Below are 27,757 nucleotides of genomic sequence, written 5' to 3'. Positions count from 1 at the left end.
TTTTTCAAAGTAAAGTGAGCAAGTTTTCTTCTTAAAATCTGCGAATGAACTGAAATCATTTAGGTTTTTATCAAGTGTTTTGTTTTTAGGTTTTTGTTGTTTTTCTTTTTTTTATGTTTATGTGGATTTCAATTCATATTAAAGAGCTTGATTTGTGATTTACTGTGGTTTATAGTTTTGTACACATACAAAGGCCTGTATACGTTTGCTAAGTTTTTTTCTGTATTTGTTTTAATTTATGTGGATTTAAAGCCCATTTAAGGTTTCAAATGAACTGACTGTACAGTAGTTTATAGGTTTTTACAACCTTCAAGTTTTTTTTTATTGCTGTCCTTGTATTTTTTTGAAACTCTTGACATTAAAAGGATTAAGTTATATTTGCTTATATAGATATTTGTTTTCCTGCATTTACTCTATTTCATGAAGCTTGTTTGACCCTCTCGTTTCCACAGAAACATACACATAGAGGCCTTCAACGGAACGTGGTCGTGGTTTAAGCGGCAGTGAGTGGCGCAGTCGTGCGGGGGAAAGCCCTGGCTCATGTGCTCTGCTGTGCGCACTGTTTGGCTGCAGTCTCCAGAGCGCGTGCACGGTCAGCCATCAGCTCATGTCTCCGCTCCTGATCCCGGTCTGCAACTCCTCCGCTCATCCTCTTGTCAAAACGTGCCCCGCCCGCGGGACCAATGGGCGTCGAGCCTACGTGGGCAGGAAGTGACGTGCGGGGTTCCTGCTTGTGTAAATCTGCAGCACAAATATTATCCACACAAACCAACATCTCTCATCTGTTAGTGCACACACACAGAGACAGCGTGTGTGTGTGTGTGTGTGTGTGTGTGTGCGTGCTGCAAAACAAATTATAAAGAAGACAAACTGACAAGTGTGATTCAGATTTTTATTGGAATGAAATGAGACCAGTTCCCATTTCCTGAGACAGTTTCCCTTTCATGTCCACACACAGAAGACTCACACTCTCACCTCCAACCTTCATGGACCAACAGCAGCAGCAGTAGAAACAGTGGATCATCTGAATTTTTGGACAAACCAGGAGAAACTTTCCACTGCTGTGAGTGTGCGTAAGGTTTGCGCACCGCCTCTGTGGCACCTCCCCGCTCCTCCACAGATCCACTTGCCCTCTTGTACCTCACAGGCTGCAGCAGCAACAGCAGCAACAGCAGCAGCAGCAGCAAAGAAGCCACAGCAGCAGCAGCAGAAGCAGCAGCAGCAGCAGTATTTCTCCTGGCTGTTGTAGTTAAAGCAGAATCCACTCACAGATTTTCGTCCTGAGGTGTTGACTGTGTCTCTGGCCCGTGTTTGGACTTACAGGACCGCGCGTCATGCCACGACACCTGCACCAGTCCACGGTCCTGTTCCTGGACCGCGTGGTTCCTTTGTAACTGGATTTATTTATTTATTTATTTTTAAAAGAGAAGAGGGCATGATCTCCTGGTGAAGAGAAGAACGTGAAGTTTGAGCAGCAGCAGCAGAAGAAGAAGAAGATAAAGGAGGAGGAGGAGGAGGAGAAGGAGGAGATCATCTTCTAAAAACACTGACTCTCATCTGACTTGTTAGATGTTCGATCAGGCCACAACTATGGGCGATGGGAACCACCGCTGTGGACCCAATAACTCGCTGTGTCCGGACCGGATGGAGACAAAATGCCGCGCCGACATTGGCAGCCGCTCCCCGGTTCCGAGCTCCAACGACACCCCGGGGACTTCAGCGTCCACACCGACCTCGTCCAGCGAAGACGGACACGACAAACTTTTAGGAGCGGACCCGGACTACTGTCGCAGGATATTAGTGAGGGGTAAGTGCGCGACAACAAAGCAAACACCTGATTTTTAAACCTAAACCTGTGAATCCAACACACGTGGTTCCTTAAAACGGAGAGAAATAAAAAAAAATGCATGTTATGTCCGCTATTATCCTAAAGAGAGATGGTGCAACCTCCAGAAATCCTCATTTATTTTAAAAGACACACAAATGCATTTGCATCATCAAAATAAATGTATTTGGCTCCTAATCCATAAAACATGAAACATCTTTGTGAATAAATTAGGCGTCCTTTAAATAATAACAATGAGATATAAATAAAATAATGTTTATTTACATACCTAACGCTGTGTAAAGAGCATCTATTGAGGTAAACAATGAGCTATACTTTCACTTCCGCCACGCTAAAGTGAGTGCAACACCAGGCCACACTGCTAATATTCAATTTATTTCTATTTTTATTTTACATTAATTGTAGCATCATTTAAATAATGAATGACATTATTGTTTCCTGTCAACTTCCTTTGCTTATGTGAAAACATACACATCATGTTCTATATTAAAATGGTGATCAATAATCATTTAAAACACTGATATAAAAATGTGTGTGTGTGTGTGTGTGTGTGTGTTATTGAAGAGCAGCAGGATGTTTAAATAGTACGTTTTTGAAATACAGAAAATGGTCTTGTTAAAATAAAATAATACTTAAAAATAAAACCCCAAACATAATGATCAAATGCTGTATGTACTTAAAGAGAATAAATAAGTGAATAAAAGATACAATGCACAATAATGATGTCTTGTATTCGAGAAAAACATGAAGAAAATATGTCTTTATTTGTATATAATGATCTACAAAAACAAACAAATCCCCCCCCCCCAAAAAATAAAAAATAAATAAATAAAACCAAAAACATTGAAGTCATGTAAAATTAGAAATTCTCTTTATTTTATAGGAAATATTTCACTATGCCTTCCGGGAACAAAATGTAATCACATTTATTTGGGAAAAGTTTATTTATTTTTTTAAAAAAGGAAAGAAAGAAATATTGTATATTTCCTATATGACTTTTTGCTGCTTGCTGTGGACATAATCCATATTATATCGGCCCTATCAGTTCTCACTCACAGGCAAAACAGTCGATATGTTGTCTGCTGCTTGTTTTGGTTTGATCTGTTATTGAACTCTGAAAGTCGTCAAACAGTTCATTAAGTTAGACAGGAAGACAGAGGGAGCGTCCATTCTGTCAGGGATTATTTAAAAAAAGAGCAGAGGAAAAAGGAGGAGGAATTAAAGACATGGATGCAGTTTGTTTAAAATAAAGAACACCGTGTTTGTTCAGGAGCTGTAACTTGTGCAGAAACTATAAAATAATATTATTTATTGTAATATAGTTTGCTCATTAAAGTAATACAATATTCGTCACATTTGAGTTGTTTCCCCTATAATAATATATAATAATTAATGTATATCATTTAAAGGTAAATTCATGTTTTTTTTCTGATGTGAGATATTGACCTACAGTATATTCTCTCTTTAAGTTGGTTTGTTTAATTGCGCAGAAACAATAGGGACACATTTTTATTAAATATTATTACATGACTATTATTAATACTATTATACATGTTTAATAGTTAATTATTGTTATTAATTTCCCTTTATTTCTTTTTTAAAGATCATATTTAATTATTATTGTGGTTTATCTTTGTTTTTATACACTCCACGCACTGATAAACTCACCTTTTCTCCACATGTTCTCTCTATATTGATTACTTTACTTTTAAACACATAATGTAAGTATGTATTTATATATATATATAGAGAGAGAGAGAGAGAGAGAGAGAGCGAGCGAGAGAGAGAAGATATATATGTATATATACATATATACATATATACGTATATATAATATGTACACACATTATTTATGTATATATGAGATTACATTTAAACCTTTACATTTTATTCAGTCATAGTCTACAACATTCCTGGGTTTTGAAGACATCTCATTCAGTAAAGGGGAAGGGAGAAAAAGCAGTTTTAATTTTAATTACAATGAATTCTGAATGTTCATAAATCTTTTAACTTTCAGGGTGAGTTGAATGAATTATTTCTGTTTTTATGCTGCCTCTAACATGAGATTCAGCACAGTTCTTCTGTTTGATTTGATTATATGTTGAAAATAATGTCCATGGCTTCAGTTGTCGCTCAGTTTTCTTGGTCGATGTTCGGAGAAGTGTGTGTGGTTGTGTGTGTGGTTGTGTGTAGATTCTTATCGTTAGCCAAACACACTGAGGGTCTGGAGCAAAAATAGACCTGAAATTTCTCCTGAACACGTTTCACGTCTCAGTTCTGATGACGTTCAGAGAACAGAGTCTGGTTCTGCCTACTGCAGCAGCAGCAGCAGCAGCAGCAGGGTCTGTTTTCTCAAGCGCAGTCTGACTGCATGGTTTTACGCACAGAGGCCGGGGTCACCGGGAGGTCAGCAGGTCTGCGTAAACACCGCGGCCGGATCTCTCTTTCCCTCTCTCTCTTTCCCTCTCTCTCTCTCTCTCTCTCTCTCTCTCTCTCTCTCTCTCTCCCCCCAACCAAATGTGCCAACATGCGCCACTGTATACGTCCGCGAATTAGAACGCTGTCGTGACGCAAAGACAGAGAATCTGTGCGTAAAGATGGAGGTATTGTGTGTCTGTGTGAGAGATTGCGCAGCGCAGTCATGTAACGGCCAAAATAAACACGTTCAGTATAAAACATCCACAAATATAGACACATGCACGTGAACACATCTGATGTTTTATTTTCTCCGTGGATTCCTTCGCCATTCCGTCTTTTTACGCACGTTCTCTCCATCCAAAAATTAAAAAAACAACAAAAAAACAAAAAACGTTTAGGGACATTTTTAAATTCATACATCAATTGTATCCTTGAAAAATATAAGAGATTATATTTTGACGCACTGTCCCTGCATGGTCGTTAGATTTTTCTTTTTATTCATGTTTAATTCAACACGCTTCATATTTTATTGGGTTTACATATTTTATGACTTGAAAACCCTGGACAAAGGAGGAGGTCATGTTTGGTCTGGGATGTGATAAATATGAACAAATGTGGTGCTGTGGAGCAACAAGCGAAATATTGTTTTTGTTGAAAGACAGTGTTTTAAAAAGGTAATTTTGAAATTAATTCTATTCATTTGAGTATATATTAGAGTTTCTGGACGCAGGAGTGCACTGAAGGCTATGATTTTTCTCACTAATATTTGATCAACTTTAAACTGCATTCAGGCGAACGTGATGTTGTTGTTCTCGCTGTTCTTTGACATTAAGCTTTGCTGTCTTTGAAGCCATTTATTCCAAATACATTTACATTAGAAAAAACAGCAGAGGGGAGAGTAAATAAACAAATAGAAATGCACACACATTAGGATTTACACCCACCTGCAGGGTTGACCCGTTTACGCACATGGATGGATTTACGCGCTTCATAAAGTCTCCTTGTCCATTTTTTCCCTCACTTAACTTTCATATAAAGAGCAGAAAAACAAGACACCTGTGTGAACGTCACGTTACGCGGCCAGCTCGTGCGTATTTTACGTGCCACGATACAACAGCAGGGATTCAGGTTTTTAATCTTTACGGATTTAAGACTATAAACCTAGTTTAATACATAAGAAGACTCAGGTATTATTGTGAGAAAGCACACAGTCACTAATACAGAGGAGAGCGTTTGTCCTCGTTTTACAACTTAATGTCACAGTCTGATGCTTTTCAACACGTGTATCTAATAAAGTGGCTAGTGAGCGGACATTGGCCTTGTTATTAGGCCTTATCTACTTAACACATGTTAGAAATAACACAGAATTAATAGCAGTGTTTGCCAAATATTTCGTATTAAAGATGACAGTCTTTAATCACCATGTAATACACGATTCAAATTGTGAGAGGTTTGATTCATGAATGAACCACAACTTACATACATGCTATTTACATGTATATTTATACAATTATGAAGTATGAGGCTGAAAACATTTATTTGTTGACCCAAAATAAATCTCCCTCAGACCCAGACTCTGTTTTACATCAGTTGCAGTTTGAGTGATTTATTTTACATTTATTCTTCTCTGATTCGGGTTAAATATATAAGTCTATCTAAAGGGCTAATTCTTATAAACGAGAAGAGATCTTTCTGCAGGAAGTCCTCTGACTCTTCTTCTTCTTCTTCTGGGCAGATGCCAAAGGCACCATCCGGGAGATCGTCCTGCCCAAAGGTCTGGACCTGGACCGGCCCAAGCGCACGCGGACCTCCTTCACGGCGGAGCAGCTGTACCGGCTCGAGCTCGAGTTCCAGCGGTGCCAGTACGTCGTCGGCCGCGAGCGCACCGAGCTCGCGCGGCAGCTCAACCTCTCCGAGACACAGGTAAGAGCCGAGCCGAGCCAACAATAAACAATTTAATACATTTCCACCAAATAAAGGCCTGTGATTATTTAACTTTACAGTAAATAATCAATCATAATGGTGATCATTTTCTCACGGTGGCCTAAATCAAACAGGTGTTTCCAATCACTGCTCTCGCGCTCCTGGGTGATTTTTTTTAACCTCACAGGTGCATTAAACTCTTTAATTGGCACCTCAGCCAATCAGAAAGGAAGTGTAGTGTTTATGCCCCGCCCCAAAACTGTTTCCTTCAATCCACCCTTTTAACAAAGGGTCAGTTCAGGGTCAAACACAAGTCACCATGTTTTTTTTTTTTTTTGTCTTTGTTTTTTTTTTTTAACAGTCCTGGTTAATTTTTAATCTGAACACAGCATATTAAAGATTATATAAATAAACTGCAGGGGTGAGAAATCAATTACCCTCGAAGACAAAGGCCTTCATTTAACTAGTAAAAGTGTTACAGTAACAATCAAGAGTCCAATTTCGATTAGGACTAAATATATACTATGAAGTATTACATTAATTGTTAAATGTAACATTTTTGCTACTAAAATAGTTAAATGTAACATAAATTCACAGTGTGTTTAATTCTTCTAGTGTTAACATTCAACTAAATGAGATAAATTGGACAATATTCTCTTATGAAATCGAAATTGGTGTTAAATAGACTCTTTTAATGTCACTTTATTACTGCAAAATCTACATTTATATGTAGTTTAATGTATATTCAAAAAAGAAAACTTAATTTCAGGCTGCAACATTATATTTTTTATGTATTTTAAAGTATAAATATTTTAAACAGCCTCCATGTTTCTAGTTAGTGTGTGTGTGTGTGTGTGTGTGTGTGTTTTGAGGAATGAAATCAGTTTGCAAAGATGGAGAAAACGTTGTAAATGTTGTTTCTCAGCGATCTTTGTTAATATTGTGCCTTCATTCATTCTTTTCATTAAGTTTGACTTGTTTTGTTGCGCGTGACAATTGTTGTTTGTGTCATGACTGCCATTTTTAATATTGTTTGTACTGTCTTCTTGTGAAAATGCTTTTAATCTCAAAGGACTCATTTATAAATATTTAAGGCCCTTTTGCTCTTTTTTTTAACCTGGTATTATGTATTTTGTATTTTAAGAGCTGACAAACTTAAAAACATCCTATTTCCCCATTTATTTAATACTAAAATATGTCCATTGAAAAGGAACGGTTTAATTTCGGATTTGCAGGTTATATATTAGTATATATACAGCTTGATTTAACAGACACTGGCCTGTTGGTGAATTCACTCCTCAGTCTAAACACTCATTCATCATATTCATCCTCATGTCTGCTTCATTCAAATCTTCCTGCAGCGCCCCCCCCCCCCCCTCCTGTGTGTGTGTGTGTGTGTGTGCGTGTGTGTGTTTATCAGTGGCGTCATCACTTGAACACTAACACACACTCTCTCACTACAGTTGCAGCTCTTTGTCGTTAATAACAGTGTAAAGTTCTGCAGCAGATTTAAACAATTTCAAGAACAAACACTATATAATCTAATTAAAGCGCGCAGTTTGTCTAACATACATTTAGTTATTGCAGTCGCAAGTGAAAACAGACGCATCAAAACCGAGTTTGCATGAATCGAATAAAAGTGTTCTCTCCATGAGATAAGAGTTAAAACATTTTCTATTGATCATATTTTACATTTAAACCTGCGCACATTTGTGCACGCGCACTGCGTCCACACATTCCTCATGAATGAATAACGCGCCAACCTGAGGCCATGTGCTGTGAAAAGTTTTAAAATGTTTCCACAGACACTAAAAAGATAATGTCAAAGTGTTTAAATGATGAAAATGAAGGATGGCTGAGTTCCATTTCAGGCTTAAAGCTCTGTAAAGCGGAAGTGAACGGGGCCATATTCTTAATTATTATGATAATGCACGTTCTTATTTATTATTCATTCACCTTTTTCAGGTGAACATGTAATTGAATTGAATGAATGAAAAACAGAAGTTATGGGCCACTAAAAACGAGGAAGAGGAAAACGAAATGTCTTTTAAAAGTGGCCCTTGTCTCATCAGAGGGCAGGTGCACACACACACACACACACACACACACACACACACACACACACACACACACACACACACACACACACAGAGGAATTTACGCACCACTGTGAAACTAACTGCATAAAGGTGATGTGTGTGTGTGTGTGTGTGTGTGTGTTGGTAGCACAGAGCAGCCACTGTGTCCCTCATTAGTGCTGACACTCGGGGTGTTAATGTGAGGGAGGAGGGAGGGGGAGGGGCCTCAGCCTCCTGCTGCTTCTGAGGAGACGCTGCTCGGCTCCTGATTGGCTGAAAGCAAAGTGTCTGACCTTCAACAGAGAACACACAAGAATAAAAAGTCTTCTCACTAATGGTTTCAAGTATTATCTATCTATCTATCTATCTATCTATCTATCTAAAAATACAAACAAAATAGAGAAGATAAAACTATTAATACATTTTCACGAGTTTGCACTTCATTTCAAAAGTGAACCCCCCAGAAAATAAGCTTTAAATTGAGACATGTCTTTAGTCTCTCCTTTAAGTGAAAAGTCTAATCAGAGAAAAATAAGACATTGCGTTCTTTTTTGTTTTAATGAGACATTTACAGAAGTTAATGAAATCATTTATTTATTTATTCATTTTTTTTAAATCAAGCCATTTATACAGACCTGTGTTAATGTGAGACCGACACACAAATAGTAATTACAAAGGTTAATTTATGGATTCTGTCATTGACCTAGAATGCAGCAATTCCAATTTGGTATTGAAACACGCAATGAGGGAAACACGCGTGAAAACCCCCTAAAAAAACTTCAGCCAAAAAGCCACAATGTTGAATCAAAAAAATAACGAAATGACTGATAATAATTATAAGACCTTTATGTCACAGAGTGTCTAACAACGACTGGCGGAAATTGGATTAAAATTCATATAAAAACGCGATTCATTTCCAGCGTCCAAATGTTTTTTGTTTTCCAAGTTTCCACCCACGTTTCATTTATTGTTTTGTCTTCAAAACTCACCTTCAATCAGAAGGTCAGTCACACTCCAAACATTCAACTGACAAATATGCGTCAAACTGTAAACGGTGCGCATAATGTGCCGAAGTAGTGCATGTTTGGTGATGTTTGGCAAGTGGAAATGTAAGTTTTATGAGTTGATTTGGACCTTCAAGGTCATTTCCACAGGTAAAAACCATTGGATGAGGTATATTTTTGCCAACTTTTACCCTCATGAATGACACCATGTGATTTTGTGAGACATGAGAAACATTAAGGTTAGAAGATAGGAGCTGCAATCAAGTGGAATGGACTTATTCTAGGTTGTACTAGCCCTTTAAGGGGATTCCAGCAGGTAAAACGACCTATGTGAGGTATAATCTGCCAAATTTGACCCTCATGAATGAAACCAAGTGATTTTGAGGCAGGAAAAACCTTTAGGTCACGAGGTCAGAGCTGCAATGACTTTTTGCCAAGTGGAAAGGTGCATTTCATGGGTTGTACTGGCCCTTTAAGTGTATTCCAGTAGAAGTAAAAAAAAAGACTGGGTGAGGTATAATCTGCCAAATATTCCGTCTAGGTTTGTCAGTGTGAGGTTTTAGGAGATTTCTGGGACATCGTGCAGCGGCTGTATTTGTATCAGTCCATTGTTGTCTTCAGTCCTTCCACAAAGACGCTATGATTTAATGGTTCCTAAAACTGCTCTAATCCCGCAGCAAATGGACGGGAGCTCAGTCGCGTTTAATCTTTAATGTAAAGCTGGCGGCACAATGCACAGATGTGACCACATGTTGGCCTTTCTGTTTATTTGGTGTGCAAGTTCAAACCACCCAAAGTGTGGTTGGATGATGGGCACAAGCAGGTTTTTAACTGTTCACAATAGTTCACAATAATAATTGTCCTTTGACTCAAGTGGGCCGGACCAGTTAAATAAACAGGGACTCCCAAAATCCAAATGTTCCCCTTTGTTTTTTCATTTAATGAAATATCTTTTTACAAAACATATTATGAACAACCTGATTAGATTCTAATAATAATGTGAAATGTTCACACAGGGCCGTACATTTAACACCATCGTTCAAAAGTGGGAAGAACGTCACAATCTTCTTATCTATTGTGAATAAATGTTGTTTTCCTGTTATTATCATAAAGAATCTCCTGAAAGCTCACCTATTTTCATGGATTGTTATTCACAGATTTTGTCTTTCTCAGGCTACATGAACCTACATGTGTTTGTGTGTTTGTGCGTGACGCAGTGCATCATGTGTTCACTCTCGCAAGCGTCAAACGAATGGAGTGAGAGGCTGAAATAATTGATCTGACTCACTGTGATCACAGCAGACACCACACTGCTTTCTTTTTTTTTTTATCGTTTCTTCACTGTCATTGTGCAGAGACTTGGTTTTATGGTTGAGGTTAGAATTGGTTTAGGTTACAAGTGTGAGGGTTCTGTGTTCTGTGTTGGCTCTGGATTACATTATGTCTTTAAAATGTGTGTGTTGTCCTTGTATCGGGACCATAAACACTGGCCTTGTTGGGACTAGTATTCCTCATGGAGACCAAAACCTGGTCCTAATGAGGCAGAAACATAGGTTAATTGTGGTTAGTTTAAGGTTAAGGCATTCACTGGCTCTGGTTAAAGTTAGGGATAAGGCTTTGTTTAGGCTTTGTTTAGCCAATGCAGTGTCCTAAGTGTGTGTGTGTGTGTGTGGAGACAATTGACATGTGTGAGACACTGGCAACAATTATCCAGTAGTAGCTCATAAACCAGCTGCGGTAATGTTGAACATAGTGTACAAGTAGCTACAGTATTAGTGTACAGTGAAGTGTATTATTGTAATATTATGGAAAATAATATTATTATGTGTCCCCGCCAATTGACATTGATTCTGTGTTTGTTTTTGTCTGAACTCTTGCTTTCCATTTAACTCAAACAAACAGCTTTGATTTCAATTTGACAACATTCGACATCATTAGGATGAAATGCTCTTGTGCCACAAAGTGCGTATCCACTAACAGACATAGCTGCCAAAGAGTCATTTATTCTTTTTTTTTTCTTTAGTTAATGTTCTCATGCACTTGATCACCGCCCCAATTTAAATGTGGCAGAGCGTCAGAGATCAGTGTGACACTTTCCCCTCACATTCTGCCTGCTGTCTTTTCTATCACAGACAAGTACTTCATCCTCTGACACAGTTTAGTGGGAACTCTCTGTTGCGGCCTTTTATTTTGTAGTTTCCCGCTATGAAGGTCAGCTTCACACCTGGAGTGACTTTAAACCTGTAGGTCTACACACGGTGGACCTTTACGGTTCTTTGAAGGTTGAGTGTGTCACATTTAGGATAAACACTGCTGTGGTGACTCTTCAAGGGAGAAGCTGCACAAGACTTATACGTATTGGTGTATAAAAGAGTATAACTGCTTTAAAATGAAACAAACCTTTACTCTGGACAAGCATCTTGTCTTATAGACGCTTTGTGATGTTGCTCCCTCAGCCAAGATTTCTTCAAGAATGGAGAAGAACGACCTCCATTTTGGTGTGCGAAGTCCTCCGTTTGTTACAATCTGCATTCTCACCTTTAGATGTCACTATTTCTCACACACTGGGCCTTTTAAATCTTAGAGATCAAGCTCTTTAGAAGTTCGAGTACGTTGTTTTCCCCCCTGGAAACAAATGTTGGACTATCGGACAATTGCATTTATTTTATTTTTTTTAATTATTTTTTACAAATTATGCATTTTTGCTCTAATAAACGCAATAAATGTTGCCAAGTCATAGATAAGATAGATTTCAAACACATGTGCAACATTTACAATGAGTAGGCAGAAGTATGAACTTCTATGTTCTGACCCCATTCCTATTACACACAACTCAATGTATCACTCACTTTATCCCATCACCAAATATTTACATATCTATTTAGTATTTTATACAAAGTTCTTAATGTTCTTAGTACTACACAAGAACACGTCCGGCTTAAATCTCAACCCTTTCCTGCTGGTCTTCGTCCTTATATTTCTTTAAAATGTGTATTTTCTATATTCTTTTTAAACTGATTTATGTCTTTACTCTGTCATTATAATTCCATGTTTGTTTGTTTTTTTTGATTAGCATGTATTTGATATTTTAAAAATACTGCAGTGCAGACAGACCATCAGTAACCCATAGTTACTGAAATGAAGCAATTTTATGTAAATGGTTTGTATTTATATTTTCTAGTCTTGATCACCACTCAAAGCTGCTTTACACTACAGTTTTGCCATTCACCCATTCACCCATTCAGTCACACTCTCATCTACAGTATGTGCAGCACATTTTCCATCACTCACCTCTCATAACCCACAACCGTGGTATTATTTGTCATCATCATTAGTTAAAAACTAAATATATGGGCCAAAAAGTGGCATCAGTCATATTGAATAACCCATATTGTCTAACTGCTACTTCCTGTGTGGTTATTAACAGTAGTCAAGAAGTTATAAAAATGACTTAGTTCAGTGTTTCACACACTGTAAAAATATCCCAAACGTCTCGGTTTGCTTCTGCAGACGGAGGAGACAAAATGATGGGTTGTGTTTGTGTGTGTGTGTGTGTGGGGGTGGGTCCACACAGTACAGTGAATGTCACCACTGTGTGTTATTGTTCTCCACGATGGTCACAGCAGACGGTGTCTGGACTCTCGTCTGGGCCGCAGAGGAACCGGCCAGTGACGCGTGGCTGTGCAGATGCAGCAGAGAGGCGGCTGCACAGAGCCACGATTGTCCACACGTTCTGAATAGAGAAAGGAATAGGAAGAGAAACAGACAGACAGACTGACTGACAGACAGACAGACAGACAGACAGACTGACAGACAGACACAGTCACTGCTTTGTGCTTTCAGTCGAAATGTGTGTTGCACAGAAATAACGACAAGATGATGCTCTTGACCTCCAGCGAGAGCATCATCTTCAGAGGAGGAAGCTTTAGTGTGACTCAGTGACGGTGACGGTCAGGAAGAGGAGGGAGACGAAGCAGCGTGTGTCAGCCTCTGATTATCTAATCAAACCAAGAGCAATTAAGTATTAGTTTGTCCTTAATTACTCTCGTAATTGAATTGACTCGTTTTATTCGTTTATAGCAGAGTGAAGTGTGTGTGTGTGTGTGTGTGTGTAAGAAGAAAAGGATGGTGTAAGTTTCCAAACACACACACACAGAGAAGCATGTATCTGATGTGATGGTTGTTTCTTTAAACCACAAATGTAGCTGTAAACTGAATCTTAAACTAGGTCATTCATTAAAAAAACATTATTCTATTAATTCTATAATAGGAAAATTACCATAAAACTGAAGAAAACTATAATTAATTATTCAATTATTTACTAGCTACATACCTTGTTACCTTTATAACATAATTATTGAAATTCTTCAAATGCAGTAAGTTACACGGCAGGACGGATTATCAGTAAAATAATAAAAATAAACTCTGTTTGGACATTTGCTTACACTTAACCACACATTTAAATGCCTGTTGCGTCACTTGTTGTGAGCTCATTGTCTGTTTTATTTATTAACTCTTGATGTGAAACAATGCAGTGGTGTAAAAATTAAAAAAAAAAAAAGTCAATGGCAGAAAAGTCACAAAGATAATGAGCTGAATTGTAAAGATTTCTGTCTTCAGTTTTATATAAATGTTGTCTTTTCTTATGTCTGTAACGTGCTGCTCTCTCTTTAAAAAAGAGGCTTTTAATCTTCATGAGACGTTTTCCTGGTAACTATTTCAGGGACAGGTGTTTAGAAGTGACACACAAGCAACAAACAAACAAACAAACAAACTAACAAAGACCCCACACAACTTTCTGTCTGTTGTAGCAACACAATATTTATCCATATTGATTAAGTTGTACAGTGTGTGCAAGGAGATAAGGTCCACATGTGAATATACTTTTGAAAACAATATTTTAAAAAAAGAAAAGAAAAAAAGAGATTAAAGTCAGAAAGTCACAATTTATTTTCTCAGAATTATGACTTTTTTTTCTCAACGACAGAATGTCTGTATTACTGTCTGTGCGGAAAAAAAACACAGAGACCAACTTTAATCAGAATTCTGAGAAATAAATCAGATTAAAGAAATTATAAATTCCGAATTCCGACTCAGAATTCCAACTATAATTGTTTATAATTCTGGCCTGTTTATTCTTTTTTTTTTTTTTTTAAAGAATTTTGTTTCCAAAAAAATGTTCACATATGACGCTAATCCTCTTTGGTACATTACTGCCATTACTGTAACACATTATTATTATTTCTGAATCGATAAACCAGACGTTTTTTTAAAGACATAAGTTTGATTAATTGATCCCATGTGTGTGTTATTCAAGCATATACGACATGTTTGCGAAGGCACACTTTGCATTAGTGTAAGTACGTGATGTTTCTGAAAGCTGAGACATTTTCAATTTTATGGCCTGTGTTTGGACATTGAGACAAAAACTCAAACCAGTGTTATTTTACGTATGTGCGCAAAATCTGGTGTTTCTGTAAAACCTTTTGTTTTTCTTCATTTTAAATTGTTGATACACTATTTTAACATGCAGTAAATTGTAAATAACTGCCAAATATTGAGAAAGTATTCTGGAAAAATGGGCAAAAGCACTTACTCACAGGGCATTTTCTGGCCTTTTTATGCTTAAAATAATTTATTAATGACTCAAACAAAATCTCCCATCACAAATGTGTGAGTCCTGACTCAGTGACCGATGTAAAAAGGATATTTATACTATCGTCTATGAACCCTAAATAAATACAATTAAACAACTAAAGCAATTGTGATTCCCACTGGTGGACAGTATCAGCTCCATTCCACCACTTTTCTGCCTCAAGACAACTTTATTTTTCTTTTCTTTCTGGTTGAAGGTGATTTATTTGCTTATTTTTCACCACCGGTTGTGAGGGAAGAGGGGGAATGTGGGATGGAGGACAGGATTGAGAGAAAGAGTGAGAGAGAGAGAGAGAGAGAGGGTCAGGGGGAGGTGGAGAGAAAGATGTGGGCCTAACAACAGTCCCAAGTGCTTTTGTGCTAAGGAGGATTAGGCAGCCATATCTACCAGCGATTCTATAAGACGGGGTTAACCTCTGGCTGAACCTGAGTGGACATGTGCTGCAGCGATGGACGACCACAGCAGGTTCATGTGGGCGGAGTTTGCTGACTGAGGTCAGGTGAAATGTGGTGGTGCACGTGGAGGTGGTGATGGTTTGTGGCACAGGTTTCAGGGGTGCTGGTATTAGAGAGAGGAGGAAACTGGGAAGATATTTGAAGTTAAAAATATGAGCTGGAAAAGAAATGGTGAAGAAAAAAATTGGAAATGTGCAGGAGGAACCCCCCCCCAAAAAATCTGTGACACATCCTTAAAATACAAAATAAACTGAAACAAAAAGTATATAACAGGGCTCAAGATATGATAAGTGATACAAGTGTCCGAGAAATATAATTTATATTAACGTTAATATTGACCCTTAGAACACAGAGCATTTACGCAGCTTTTTGCCATTACCGTGTTAAAATGAATATACAGAGGCGATAAGAATGTGCACTATATTTGATAATGTGAAGATTTCCAGATTTTCAACAGTAACCTTTAAAAAAATGTGATTTTCTTTCATTTTTACCAACTATATGAACACACATGACCAAAAAGTAGTCACAATTTGTGAAATTTGGAAATACGTCACAGTTCAAAGTTAAGCTTGGTTCGTTTTTTTAATGATCAAAAATAAAATTAAAAAAAGGCTCTATTTTGTGACTTTTGCAATTTACGATTTAAAATGAATCATAATTTGACTCTTTGACTTTTGACAACACATAAGAAGACAAAGAATTGCTTAAGCTATGACCCATAAACACACGCACAACCAAAATGTCCATATCAAAAGTTGTGTATTATTCCCGCTGCAATTTACCACGGGTGCACCTGCGGCACTGATCTGTGCCATGTAAGCACTGAGAGTTAAGACAAGATTTACAAGATGGAAAATGAATAATTAAAAAAAGAAAAAGTCAAAATAAGTAACAAACCAGTATAGACAACAAAAGAAGTAGAACAGTCTGATCTTACTACTACTACCAATAGTAATAATTTAATAAGGACTTCACAGTAAAAATGGTATGCAACACTAATAAGATTTAATCGTTTTTTAAAAACTAAATTTAAGCACAGACAGCATTTTATTCCCGCTTCAACATTGCTTGTAATTTTTCCTTTAATCGTTCCAGTGTGTAACTTTAAGGCAGTATAGGAACGTATATTGGCCAAAATGTTTCGTTTGTTTAGGTTTAGTTTGCATGGTGTCAGAAAAAGCTATACATATGTAATATAGGCAAGGGCTAAGCTACAGTGCTAATAAAAAAACAACCAGCGCATGTGTTTCCCATTTTAAATGGACACAACAACATCATTTTTGGCATGTGAAGGCCACCGTAGCTCCCTGACGCCCATGGGAAAGGGAGGAGTCCTGCGTTTGTTATAGTCTCACCATTAGATGTCACTAATTCTTACACACTGGACCTTTACATTGTTCCATATAAGTTGCTTTAAAATGAGTTTTGCTTTTATTAACCTGATCTTATTAATAAACAGACGTAGATGTATCTATTTTGTTATATTCATGTCAAACCACCACGGACCGTGGACTGAGGCACTGTTGAGTATCCGCTGGTCTGTTACACCCAGTTTAATGGCCGCCGGTCCACCTTATGCGCTGCAGCAGCTCGTCACATGCCGAGGATCAGGGGGGTCTGACCGGGGTCACTGTGGGATCAATGAGCGGCTGGAGAGCTCATTGAAAGTGTGAAAGACAGTCATTACAGCTCAATCTCATTTCACCTCTGTGCCTACAACATAGCCCTGTTTGTTCATGTGCAGCTGTAGCTGTAGGGTTTGTGTCTGGAGCTGCTTTGGACGCCTCCGATGCTCGTACGGCGCACGCACACAAAGGTTCACAAGGGTTTTGTAGGTCTCTACAAAACCAGTTAGCAAGTTGAAATACTAACTGGTCTTTTAAACGGAGATTTTTCACTCCAGTGAACTCTTACGTGAAATGTGGTGTTACACTAACGCGCCAGAAACGGATAAAAACAAACCTTTTATTTTGGTTCCTCGTTCAAACTCCAGGGCAAGTGCATGATTTTAAGGCACTTAATAAAAAAGAAGTAAGACCTCTCCTTTCTTTTCCTTCCCGTTTAAGCAATAAAAACCTATTTAGTGAACGCTGATGAAACGCATTCTTACCACAATGCAACCACTGAATTTTCTAGAAAGTATTTATTTTAAAATAAAAACAAAATCCTAAAAGGAAAAAATGTATCTTGTCAAACAAGAATTTCAGTAGAATAGAATAGAATAATCTAATTTTAAGAAAGTCTGCTGACTTTAAGCTGTAATTACCAGTAACTTGCATGAAAGCACTGGAGTGTGTGCAAATATAAGACATTTTATGGTATGAACTCAAAGTTTATAAACTCAAACTTTTTATTTTAAGTGACATAAGCATTGTGCAGTTTTAAAGCACATTACACTTTTTTAACATATTATAGCCAAGCAACATTTTCTGACTCCATTGGCAGATTCTTTTGTCTTTTAAAAAAGAAGAATACATTTAAATTTAAATAAATATAAGATTATCCTGTTAATTGAGGGACATAAAAACCATGTTGATTATCTGAGGGTTTCATATGATCACTGCTTGTAACTAACTTCCAACAGACAAGGAACAGGGTTAAAAATCAGAAATGGGACTGGGCCCAAGTGTCCTTCTGAATGATTTCACTTGGTATCATCACTGTTGTTCCATCCAGACAGGAGAGTGTGATCTCTTCCATGTTTATGTTGATCCCCTTCGTTATTGTGGCTCAGCTCACTTCAGATTTAAGGCGTGATGGAAAACGAAAGCAGGGAAATAACGTGATTAAAAGCAAAAATACAAAACAGCTTCAGAGGGAACTTATTTTCTCCTGACACAGGGCGATGTATAGATGGCACATATGGATGCCCAGTTGCTCTGTACCCTGGTCTTGATCTGGCTTAACCTTTCTGCCTCTAGCCCAGTTTTGCTGTCACTCACGTTTGCAGCTGTGTGGATTCACAGCGCAGGACTGTGATTGGTTGACCTCTGCCCGACTGGCCTGTGCATTCACGCAGGACGGCCTTATCATCTCTGCCTGACCTTGAATTCATCCCGACCCGCCGACGGTCACCCTCCATCCTTTCATTTTCTTTTTTTTACCCCATCCCTGCATCTTTTATTGCGGCACCTGATTTGTATTACCGGCTTTTGCGTCAGGTCTTAAGATTAAAATAAATCAATCAATTGCAATAGAACCCAGGGAGTTAAGATAAAGATGATATTAATTCATCATATATAATATATACGGTATAGTCCTGGTTTGTTCTTGTAAATATGTAAAACAACAATAATAATAATGTATGTAAGTATAAATAAGTCATTTAAAATAAATGAAATAAATAGACGATCTTATTCTACATTTGATTGTGGAGATGTTTTGATTATTAAAGTCACAGAAAGCCCATGATCATGGTATTAGAGGATCGTGTGCATGTACTGTAACTTACTGGAGCTTCACGTCATTAGAAAACAAGTAAAAAAAAAAAACCTGTAATAAAATGACATTATATTTAATTTTGTGTCAATTCCACATACTGTCTTGCTGTCATAAATATTGACTGATCTTCACCCGCAGCTGAAAATAGTCCCAAATAAATACAACATGCACCTGAGGATCCATTTGATAACTTAAGTGCCTCTTAGGTCTCCTTTAATGTCTCCTGAAATGAGTAAATGCATCCTTTATATCTATTATTTAAATGTTTCAGTTTTTATGACTTAAGTCTTTTTAATGGGATTTGTTGATGGACAATAAGCGACTGTGTCAATGGGGATTTGACCTGGAAACATGATTTGAAGAAGAGCCCGGGCCTGTGATACTTGGATATTTCCTGCATGTTGCTCTGCTCTGGTCGTCACTTTCACCTTCTACACCTCGGTGCTCATCATGTCCTCGCCCCCCCGGAAGGCCACAGTTCAGTGGGGGGGGGGGGGGGGGGGGGGGGCTTTCAGAGGTCGGGGCAAATGCAGGTCACTGCAGATCTAGATCTCCTCTGGTAATCTCTGCCCCAGCTCTGAACCCTGGATCCCATTAAAAAGGATTTACATCCAATAGTGTAGATGTACCATAGGCAGGTTTGCCTTCTTCTCCTCTCATCGTTTCTCCTTTCTAATAAAATCCCTCTAAAACAACAGCAAGGATCTTTTTTTCTTTTATTTTTACCTCAGTATTGGATAGGCGGACTATGGTGTGGACAGAAAACAGAGCCACACCCAGACATGGAGACGGATTGGTTGAGAGATGTGAAAGCCTTTTATGGGATGTGGGTGTTAGAGAGGGAGTGGCTGCTGCTGCTGCTGCTGCTGCTGCTGCAGCGCTGTGTGAGCTAACAGGGAGGGAATATGCAGGGACACAAAATGCTTCCTGCTGCTGTCTGCTGCCTGCCCCACCCTCCTGTTGCTCCTCCCTCTGTGCCTCTTTCAGGTCTTTGCAGTAAGACGTGCTGGCGTCAGAATTCCTCTCTGAGCTGTGGGATCCTCTCCGATCCCATTATCTATGTCGCGGTCAGTGGCCCAAACTATGTTCTCAATTGCTCCAGCTGCCTGTTACTGTAGCTAACACCAGTCGGCCTGATGACTTCCACACAATCAACAGCTGATGCCCATACAGTCATACTGACTCATGTGTTTCAGAATAGAAAGGCTGCACCACAGGGACTTTCATTTACAATCTCGATCCACAACCAATGGGTTTATTCATCTTTCAAGCTGAGTTATTTTTTTTGCCATTACTGTGATATTTCCCTAAACTCAAGAGACGGCTGCTAACAATTTAGGGATATGACTGAAAACACAAAGAAGCGCACACAAAAAGTTTCAGAAATTAATTAAATCAGCAGTTTAGCATCTCGTCTCCACCCAGCGTGTGCTGTCACTGTGTACACACACAAACACTCCCTCAGTCTGGTCTGATGGTTTTGCCTGACAGAGAATACAGCTTAAATATAATATTATATATCATTTCACTTCATGGAGACCAAGCAGAGGAAGAATAATAACATCAACAATAAAAACCACCAAAGGTTTCACTGCTTTAACTGAAAATGAAGAGTCAAATCTCGGGGGGGGGAGGGGGGGGCCGTGTGGGATTGGTTGGTTTTTCATCCTGTTGAAAAGCCCCTGTGGACAACTCGCCAACAAATCCCTTAACTTGAGACAAATACCTTCTTAGGCTTCAGTTATCTGATTACAAATGAAGATACAGAAAGAAAGAGAGAAGATGACCTTAGGACACTTCCAAGTCATTGTGTAGGATTTCACGAGTGCAAAAATGGCATTTTTCATAATTATTGTATTTGTTTACGTGACGCACACATAGATATGGTTGTTTCTGCCTGATGTGACATAGTCTGTTCCATTTAAGTCTTTGTTTTGGTTTATCTGTCTAAGTCTGGCCTTTTATTCAGAGAAAGCTGAGTTCAAACTACAGAGACTCACTGTGACTCCTCCAAGTGAAGATGTTTAAGGTCCGAAACTTTTGTGAAACTGAATCCTTGACAACTTTCCGACGTAATGAGCCGAGATGAGGTCATGTGAGAGATTCAATCACAGCTAATGTGTGTGTGTGTGTGTACATGTCGCGTGTTCACTTCCCATGTGACCTCTCTCTGAGTGTGAGCGTGTTCACGTAGCTCTTTTAATTCAAGGAGAAACCTTTACAAATTAAAGTGCTGACAAAATCAAATATGAAAACACCTAACGTATCAGTCAAAATGGGTCAAAGGTCACAAACGCTTGAACTTTCTCCTGAATTAGCGGCCAAATTCAGGCCAATATTTTCTTTATTCAGTAACCAATGCGATTTAAAATGTAGTGAAGTACAGTGCTTCCAAAAAAACAGTACATTTACACATTTTCAAAAGCACAAGTACACAAATAACCTACTCAATTACAGTAACGCGAGTAAATGTAATTCATTGCTTTCCACCTCTGGTCTTCACTGAGTACTTGGTACTTCTGCAGTTTCCTGCCCTCGGGGTAGACGGGGATTATAGAGTTGTACGTATCACTCCAGTAAAAGCTGAAAATGCACGATTGACATTCAAACCATGGCTCAGAACAAGATAAAGCAGATCAGACGTGGAGCTCTGACTGTGCTCCTCTGCAGAGCCACATACACACACAGAGTGTATGAGCTCACTGCTACTCGGTCAGGGCCCGCATCAATGTTTGATGTGTGTGATTCCAATCAGCGGTTTCCCTCCGTGCGGCGATCTCCTGTGACCCCGCCGTGCCCTCCAATCAACATCTCACCCAGCCCCAACTTTTCCACACGCTATGCATTAAAGCTACGCTGAGCCACATCAATTAAACATGGCCGACAAGGACAGGCAGAGTTCACCAGGCTCCGCTCCGCCCGCTGCCGCTGGCGTGATGTGACGGCTCGTGTGGTGGAACTGAAGTTTTGCCCGCGTGAGAGAGGACGTTGTTTCTTCCTGAGTGAAATCAAGACCAACAACTTGACTTGAGAGGCATCTTAATGCCATCTTAATGAAACTTGTGAGTAATTGAACTAATGTTCCCTCACTAACACCATTACCTACTCCCACATGTGCATCTATTGCCTGTTGGAGGTGGGGAGTGAGTGAGAGATGGAGTGCACTTGATCAAATGTGCAGGGGAAAAAACAACAGAGTTGATCCAATGGCTGGTGCCAGGGGATTACAGCATCTCCACTTGTTCTGCACAGATCTCCACACGTACACACGGCTAATGGTTAAAGGAGAAGATGCTGCGTGCTAGTCTCATCGCTCGCAAACATCAGCGCACACAACATGCAACGTGGGAGAAGTGCAGAGGTCATAAAGAAGGCAATCGTGGGTTGAGTTTGTAGGAAAACCTTCAACTTCTGGCCGGGTGAACGGTCAGGGTATGAATTTCTGATCACTATTAAGGCTGCATGTTGAAACGGCAGTGATCCACACACCTCACAGTGGTGAAACGAGGAAAATAACAGTAAATAGCCCATGATTTATGACACATTTTCACACTGTGGTACTGTCTGCTTTTGAGGCTGCATGTTCTGACATCAGTGACATGCCCAATTACAATTGTGACACATGACTGTTACATTCAAACTATTGTGAAATGAAGGCAGAAATGTGTTTTATGTCAAGACAGACGACAGCAACGAAACAAAGAGAAGAAGTGTCCATGAAAAGTTACAACTGCTTTAAAAAATCCGGTCATTCAGCAGTTTGATGGATAAATGCTTCTTGTCCCCGACCACCCCTGCTCTGCTGCTGCATACACACAAACACTCCCTCAGTCAGGTCAGATAGTATTGCTTTTTTTAAATTTAATTTGAACAAAAGCAGTTTGCAAAATAGAAAACAGTTGGAACATGGATTAAAAAAGAGAATGGTTGGAAGATATGATGATTAACTATAAATTGAACACTCTTAAAATCCATAGAAATCTCAATTTCATTCATGATAATAGAACGTTTTATTTTGGTCTCCTTTTAAAGTGACATTTTCCTCTCGGGCCAACCCAATATTAAAGGAAATAAAATACTCTTAGTACTATTAATTAACCATCAACAACAGCAAACATGACCCACAAAAGGACTACACATAGATACCTGGTGAGGTTTGACACCTGATGTAAAATAAAAATGGAGCAGAACTGTTATTTTGTGCAGTCAGTGAATGAATGGTTGTATGATGAGCATACACTGTTTGCACACTCCACAACTGACAGCTGTGTGTTTGCAACGTGAATAATGTGAATGTGTCTTCCTGTTTGTGTTGTCGCAGGTCAAGGTGTGGTTCCAAAACCGCCGCACCAAACAGAAGAAGGACACCACCAAAGATTCGGACAAACGCTCTTCCTCCACGTCCGAGTCTTTGGCCACCTGCAACATCCTGCGCCTTCTGGAGCAGGGCCGCCTCCTTGCGGGCCCCGTCCCGCCTCCCAACGCCCTCTTGGGGCCCCCGCATCACCCTGCCAACGGCTCCTTGCTGAGCAGCCCCGGCGGAGGCTCCTCCTCCTCTCCTGGAATCAGCAGCAGCACTCCTCCCAGCTCTCTACCAGGGGGGGCGTTCGGTTTGTCGCTGCCGTCGCTCGGCGGCACCCCGCCTTCACCGCGGCTGGGCGTCCCACCACCACACTCCCTCTGCTTCTCCATGCCTCTGCTAGGGGGCGCTCACCATGAACTCACATCCGCGTACGGCTGCGGGTCCTCGGCGTTTGAGCCGTACATGCGGCTGGACAGGAAAGAGGCAGATCATGGTGGAAAGAAGACGGTTTCTTAAAGCGAAGCGTCCCTGTTTGGGGGACAATGAGGGTGACGGAGACTCGTCTTTGTGAGCGACGGTTTCTCCTCCCGCTGCCTGGTTGACACACAAGTGGCTGCAAACGGGGGGAAGAAATCAGCCCAGATGAGACCAGGTTTCTCTCCCGCGTCACCATTTTGTGCCGCAGCGCTGACACAAAATGGTGAAAAGGACTCGATGTGAAGGAGACTCTCCCCCATTAAAAAAAACACACAAAAGAAAAAAAGAAACTAGTGAATTTTTGCATAAATGCCGTGTGTGTATGTTGCGTGAACCCTTACAGACGGACGTTTCTATCGCCACTGTCTTTGCAGTGGTTTTCGAGTGACTCTTCTTTTTATTTGTTTGTCCAGTGAGTTTATGTACGTGTGTGTTTTTTTTCTCTCTCTCTCTACACAGGCCTTCATTTACTGTTCAGGAAAAAAAGAAAATACTTGACACGAATAGTTCAGACTGAATCGGCATCTGAATGAGAAAAGTGGTTTTTACAAAGAGAGCAGTTTGTACACGTTTCTGTTCGAGTGGCCACATTTGATTTTAGTTGGTGTGCTATCACAAAACACAAGAAACGCTGAAAAAAACAAAAACAAGAACAAAAAAAAAAAAATAATCGTAGCATTTTGATATCAGTCTGTTTGGTGTCCAGCGGTAGTTTTCGTAAATTCTTTATTTGCTTGTGTTTGTTTTTGTGGTAGGATCTGGACCGACGGTGCAAATCACATATCTAGATCCGATAGTTTCAAAATAAAAGAACATGGTGAGCAGGAAGAATAATGGTATGAGGACGCTGATTAGACTCTGCCAAAGCTTTTATGGATAAAGCCTCCAAAGGTTCAGTGGAGCCAGTCAAGGTCAGGGTGAGACGAATGACCTTTGAACGCAGATCCCTCTTTGGTTCACAGATATTTCTCTTTGAAGGATTTTTTTTTTTTTAAAAGTTCACCCACGGTTCCACAGGATTGTGGAAAATATAAAAAAAGTCACTTCATAAATAGACTGGTCGATCGACGGCATTCATTCAGTCATTTTAACCATATTTTAAAGCAAAAACAACCAATTTTCTCTGGCTCCATGTTCTCAAATGTGCCGAAACGCTGTTGTGTCTCTGTCGTATATATTTGACCTGGTTACAACAATGGAAACAGCTCTAGTTTAATGTCAGTTTACATCCACAATGAGACTGAATCTCGTGGTCTTTCACACTGGATATTGCAGTAAGCTGCAAAATCATGCAAAGGGTTTTTGTAATGGCTTTGTATTTTTCTTTAAATTGATGTCTCGGTGTTTGCTCCATGTTTCCTGTTTCCCTGTGACTTTTGCCTCGGCCTCCTGTCAGTCAGTCTTTACCTTGGACCATCTTTAGCAATGAAAGCACTTTATGTTTGTAGGTTTTCTGATACATCCTCTGGTATCTCCCCTTTTCCGTGTTTGAACCTCTGATCCATGGGAAAAACTGAAAACCCTCACAGTTTAGAAAGTCACCCATAGTGACTGAGTTGGTTTATTGAGAAAAGAAATCTGTGTTTCTCCAGTAAAGTAAAGTTTTTTCATCATTAATTGATGGATTTGACCCTAAATTGACCTCAGGCTCAATGCAGGGCAGGGTGAATGAAGCTGTTTTTTTTTCTTCTATAGGACTCCATATGTTCCAAAGGAAATCCAAACTCACCTCCAATAACCTTCAGTTGGCCCTTCAGTGTCAGAGGATCCGTATCCCGTCATGCGTTTTGCTGCGCCTCATTTTCCTATTTATGTCCTCATTTCTCTCGCTTTTTGTCTCATTGTGAGGTTGAACGCGTTCCCTTTTCCCTTGATCCCTTTTTCTCGCTGACGGTGACTTGACATCCGTGAAGAGGAGAGGGGGGAAAAAAAGGAAAGGGGACACTCCCATGACATTATTTGAAAAAAAAACAAAAACGCGGCACTTCCAAGCAAAGGCCAGACCGCATCTAAAACAGCTGAGCATGTTTCCATTTGCAACAACATTTCCCGTGAAGTGCACAGAAAGGTTCTGACCCTGGCGTCTGTCGCCTCACCGGGGCCTTTTTGCGCCCGTGTAGCGGCGCTGCCTCATAGATGGTGATTTGTTGTTGTTGTTGTTGTTGTGTTCAGAGCTCAGCAGCAGTGCTGCGAAGGAAACCCTGTTATCTGCTCATGGCTCTTTGCTGCGGTGCACCGGGGCTGTTGTTGAACACTGTATTATTTTCTATAAGCACCATCCATAATTCACAAGTGGTGATATCAAATATTGAGCAGAGAGATGAAGCTGAGAGGTCAGGACGCTTGCTTCTCATGTACAGCTGATGTACCCTTTCACAACACCCCCCCCCCCCCCTTTACTCTTCTTTACAACCGGCTTCTTTCACTCCTCCCTGAATTGCTTTCCTGCTGTGCCCTCAGCAAAATGATCTCTTCTCCCGATTTTTATATTTAATGAAATATTTAAATTGTTTTAGTGTTGATTTCAAGTTCATGGATATTTTAGCTTTGAATGAACAAAAAAAAGAAGAAGCAAATATCCAGTTTTTGTGGTTCAGTGGTTGCAAAAAAAAACTCCTACTTTTCTTTATTTCCCTCACGTTTCAGCACTCGCTCCATATCCTGTCACTTTATGGTTTTAATCTAATGTACATCTGTAGTTACTACCTTAAAAGCAGCTGCGGTTCGATCGGTTCAGCTGGATGGAAACAGTCACCGAGTGGAACTTTTTAAAGCCTTGCATCACTTAAACACAAGCCTTCTGTTTGTTTTTTTTTATTTATTTTTTTGTTTCCTGCTTTTCTTTCACTTCTTCTTATTGCGGAGGCTTGGCTTTTTGTTGTCGTGTGCAATCTGTGACATCTTGCACTTGTTCAGGTGACTCCACCGTCTCAGAGATATCTCGCGACGGCATCACGAGGGATGAAGTCCTTTGAGATTGTGTGAAATGTTCCTTTTATTTAAAAAAAAAGAAAGAAGCAAAAACAGATTCTTCTAGGTTTATTTTTTTCTCTTAATGCACAGCCAAGGTCCTTCATGGGCCATAACTACTTCTGTTTTTTGTTTTTTTTTCACCAGCTACTACTTACGATGACCAAGCTCTACTGTATGTACATAGATATAACTTTATATATAAATATATATATAAATGGGTCTTTGCACAAGTGATCTCCATGTCCGCTCCGTGTGAATTTAACAGGTAAAACAAAATGCGAAAGACAGTTCAGAAAAAAAAACAACAACTTTATATGCTTTACAGTTCTTTGTCTCATTAACATTTTGCACTTATTTAAAGAGGCTTACTTCTGTTTCTGGGCTGACGGAGCTGTTTTCACTCTCGGCCGAGATACTGTACAATATGTATATGTATTTTTATTCATATGCATATAAATATGTCTATGTAATTTGCCTCCTGTCTTCTGTTTTCTCCCCTCACCCACATCAGGCCTCAAGGCCATGTTAAAAAAAAAAGAAGAAGAAAAAAATCCACAACAATGACACATAAAATTTAATCAACAGCTTTTCAGTGAATATATGAGATTCTCTTTGTGTCTCACTGACATCTGCATATCCAGGCTCTGTCAATTCACACTGCACAGTTTGGGGCCTTGCTCGCAGCTTTATTAAAAACCTTGACTTCTTTGTCAGCTCCATCAGTGTGGCGTAAACATCAAGGCGGTGGCCATGTCACCTCTGCAGGTCTTTTTGTGCCTTTTAAATACTTTGCACTTTGAATTTTTTGTTTTCAGGTTCACATGTTACAGACACACAGACACTGCAGCGGACATGCCCTTGGGACACAGATTGGATGAAAATGTGAGACTACGCGCCGCGAAATATTGAACGATTCAGGCTTTTCTGCTCCTATGAAATAAATCTGATACTTTAAATGAGTTTTTTTCCCCCCCTGGTGAATTAGTGAAAGAAACTAGAGTCTGTATTGACCCGAGCAGGCACAGAAAAAGATAAATGGTTTTTAATTGTACAATTCTGAAGTCAAAAGTAAACGTTCACACCAAATAGTTCCAAAATTACAAATCTAAGCTTTCATCTGTGGTTTGAAAGTCCCTTTTCATTCAATATAAAGATCGGAAAGAGCAATATCTGCACTGGA

The 27,757-nt window shown here is 39.4% G+C and overlaps 1 protein-coding gene across 1 annotated transcript; it reads left to right on the top strand.

Annotated features, from left to right (window-relative positions):
* The first annotated feature begins 463 nt into the window (after positions 1-463).
* On the top strand, positions 464-27,040 carry vax2 (ventral anterior homeobox 2). The gene is made up of 3 exons (XM_058623564.1): positions 464-1,807; positions 6,000-6,187; positions 23,146-27,040. Exons 1-3 carry the CDS (start codon positions 1,570-1,572, stop codon positions 23,641-23,643), a joined length of 924 nt encoding a protein of 307 aa, XP_058479547.1. The 5' UTR covers positions 464-1,569; the 3' UTR covers positions 23,644-27,040.
* Positions 27,041-27,757: the final 717 nt, after the last annotated feature.

This window comes from Solea solea, chromosome 3 (genome assembly GCF_958295425.1).
Source record: "Solea solea chromosome 3, fSolSol10.1, whole genome shotgun sequence".
NCBI classification, from domain to species: Eukaryota; Metazoa; Chordata; class Actinopteri; order Pleuronectiformes; family Soleidae; genus Solea; species Solea solea.
This window is presented reverse-complemented; position numbering and strand designations above follow the sequence as displayed.

Excerpts from the sequence above, each read along its gene's own strand:
- vax2 (XM_058623564.1), top strand. The coding sequence starts at position 1,570 with ATGTTCGATCAGGCCACAACTATGGGCGATGGGAACCACCGCTGTGGA. Across the intron at positions 1,808-5,999 it reads TCGCAGGATATTAGTGAGGG|ATGCCAAAGGCACCATCCGG; the intron begins GTAAGTGCGCGA and ends TCTTCTGGGCAG. Across the intron at positions 6,188-23,145 it reads TCAACCTCTCCGAGACACAG|GTCAAGGTGTGGTTCCAAAA; the intron begins GTAAGAGCCGAG and ends GTGTTGTCGCAG.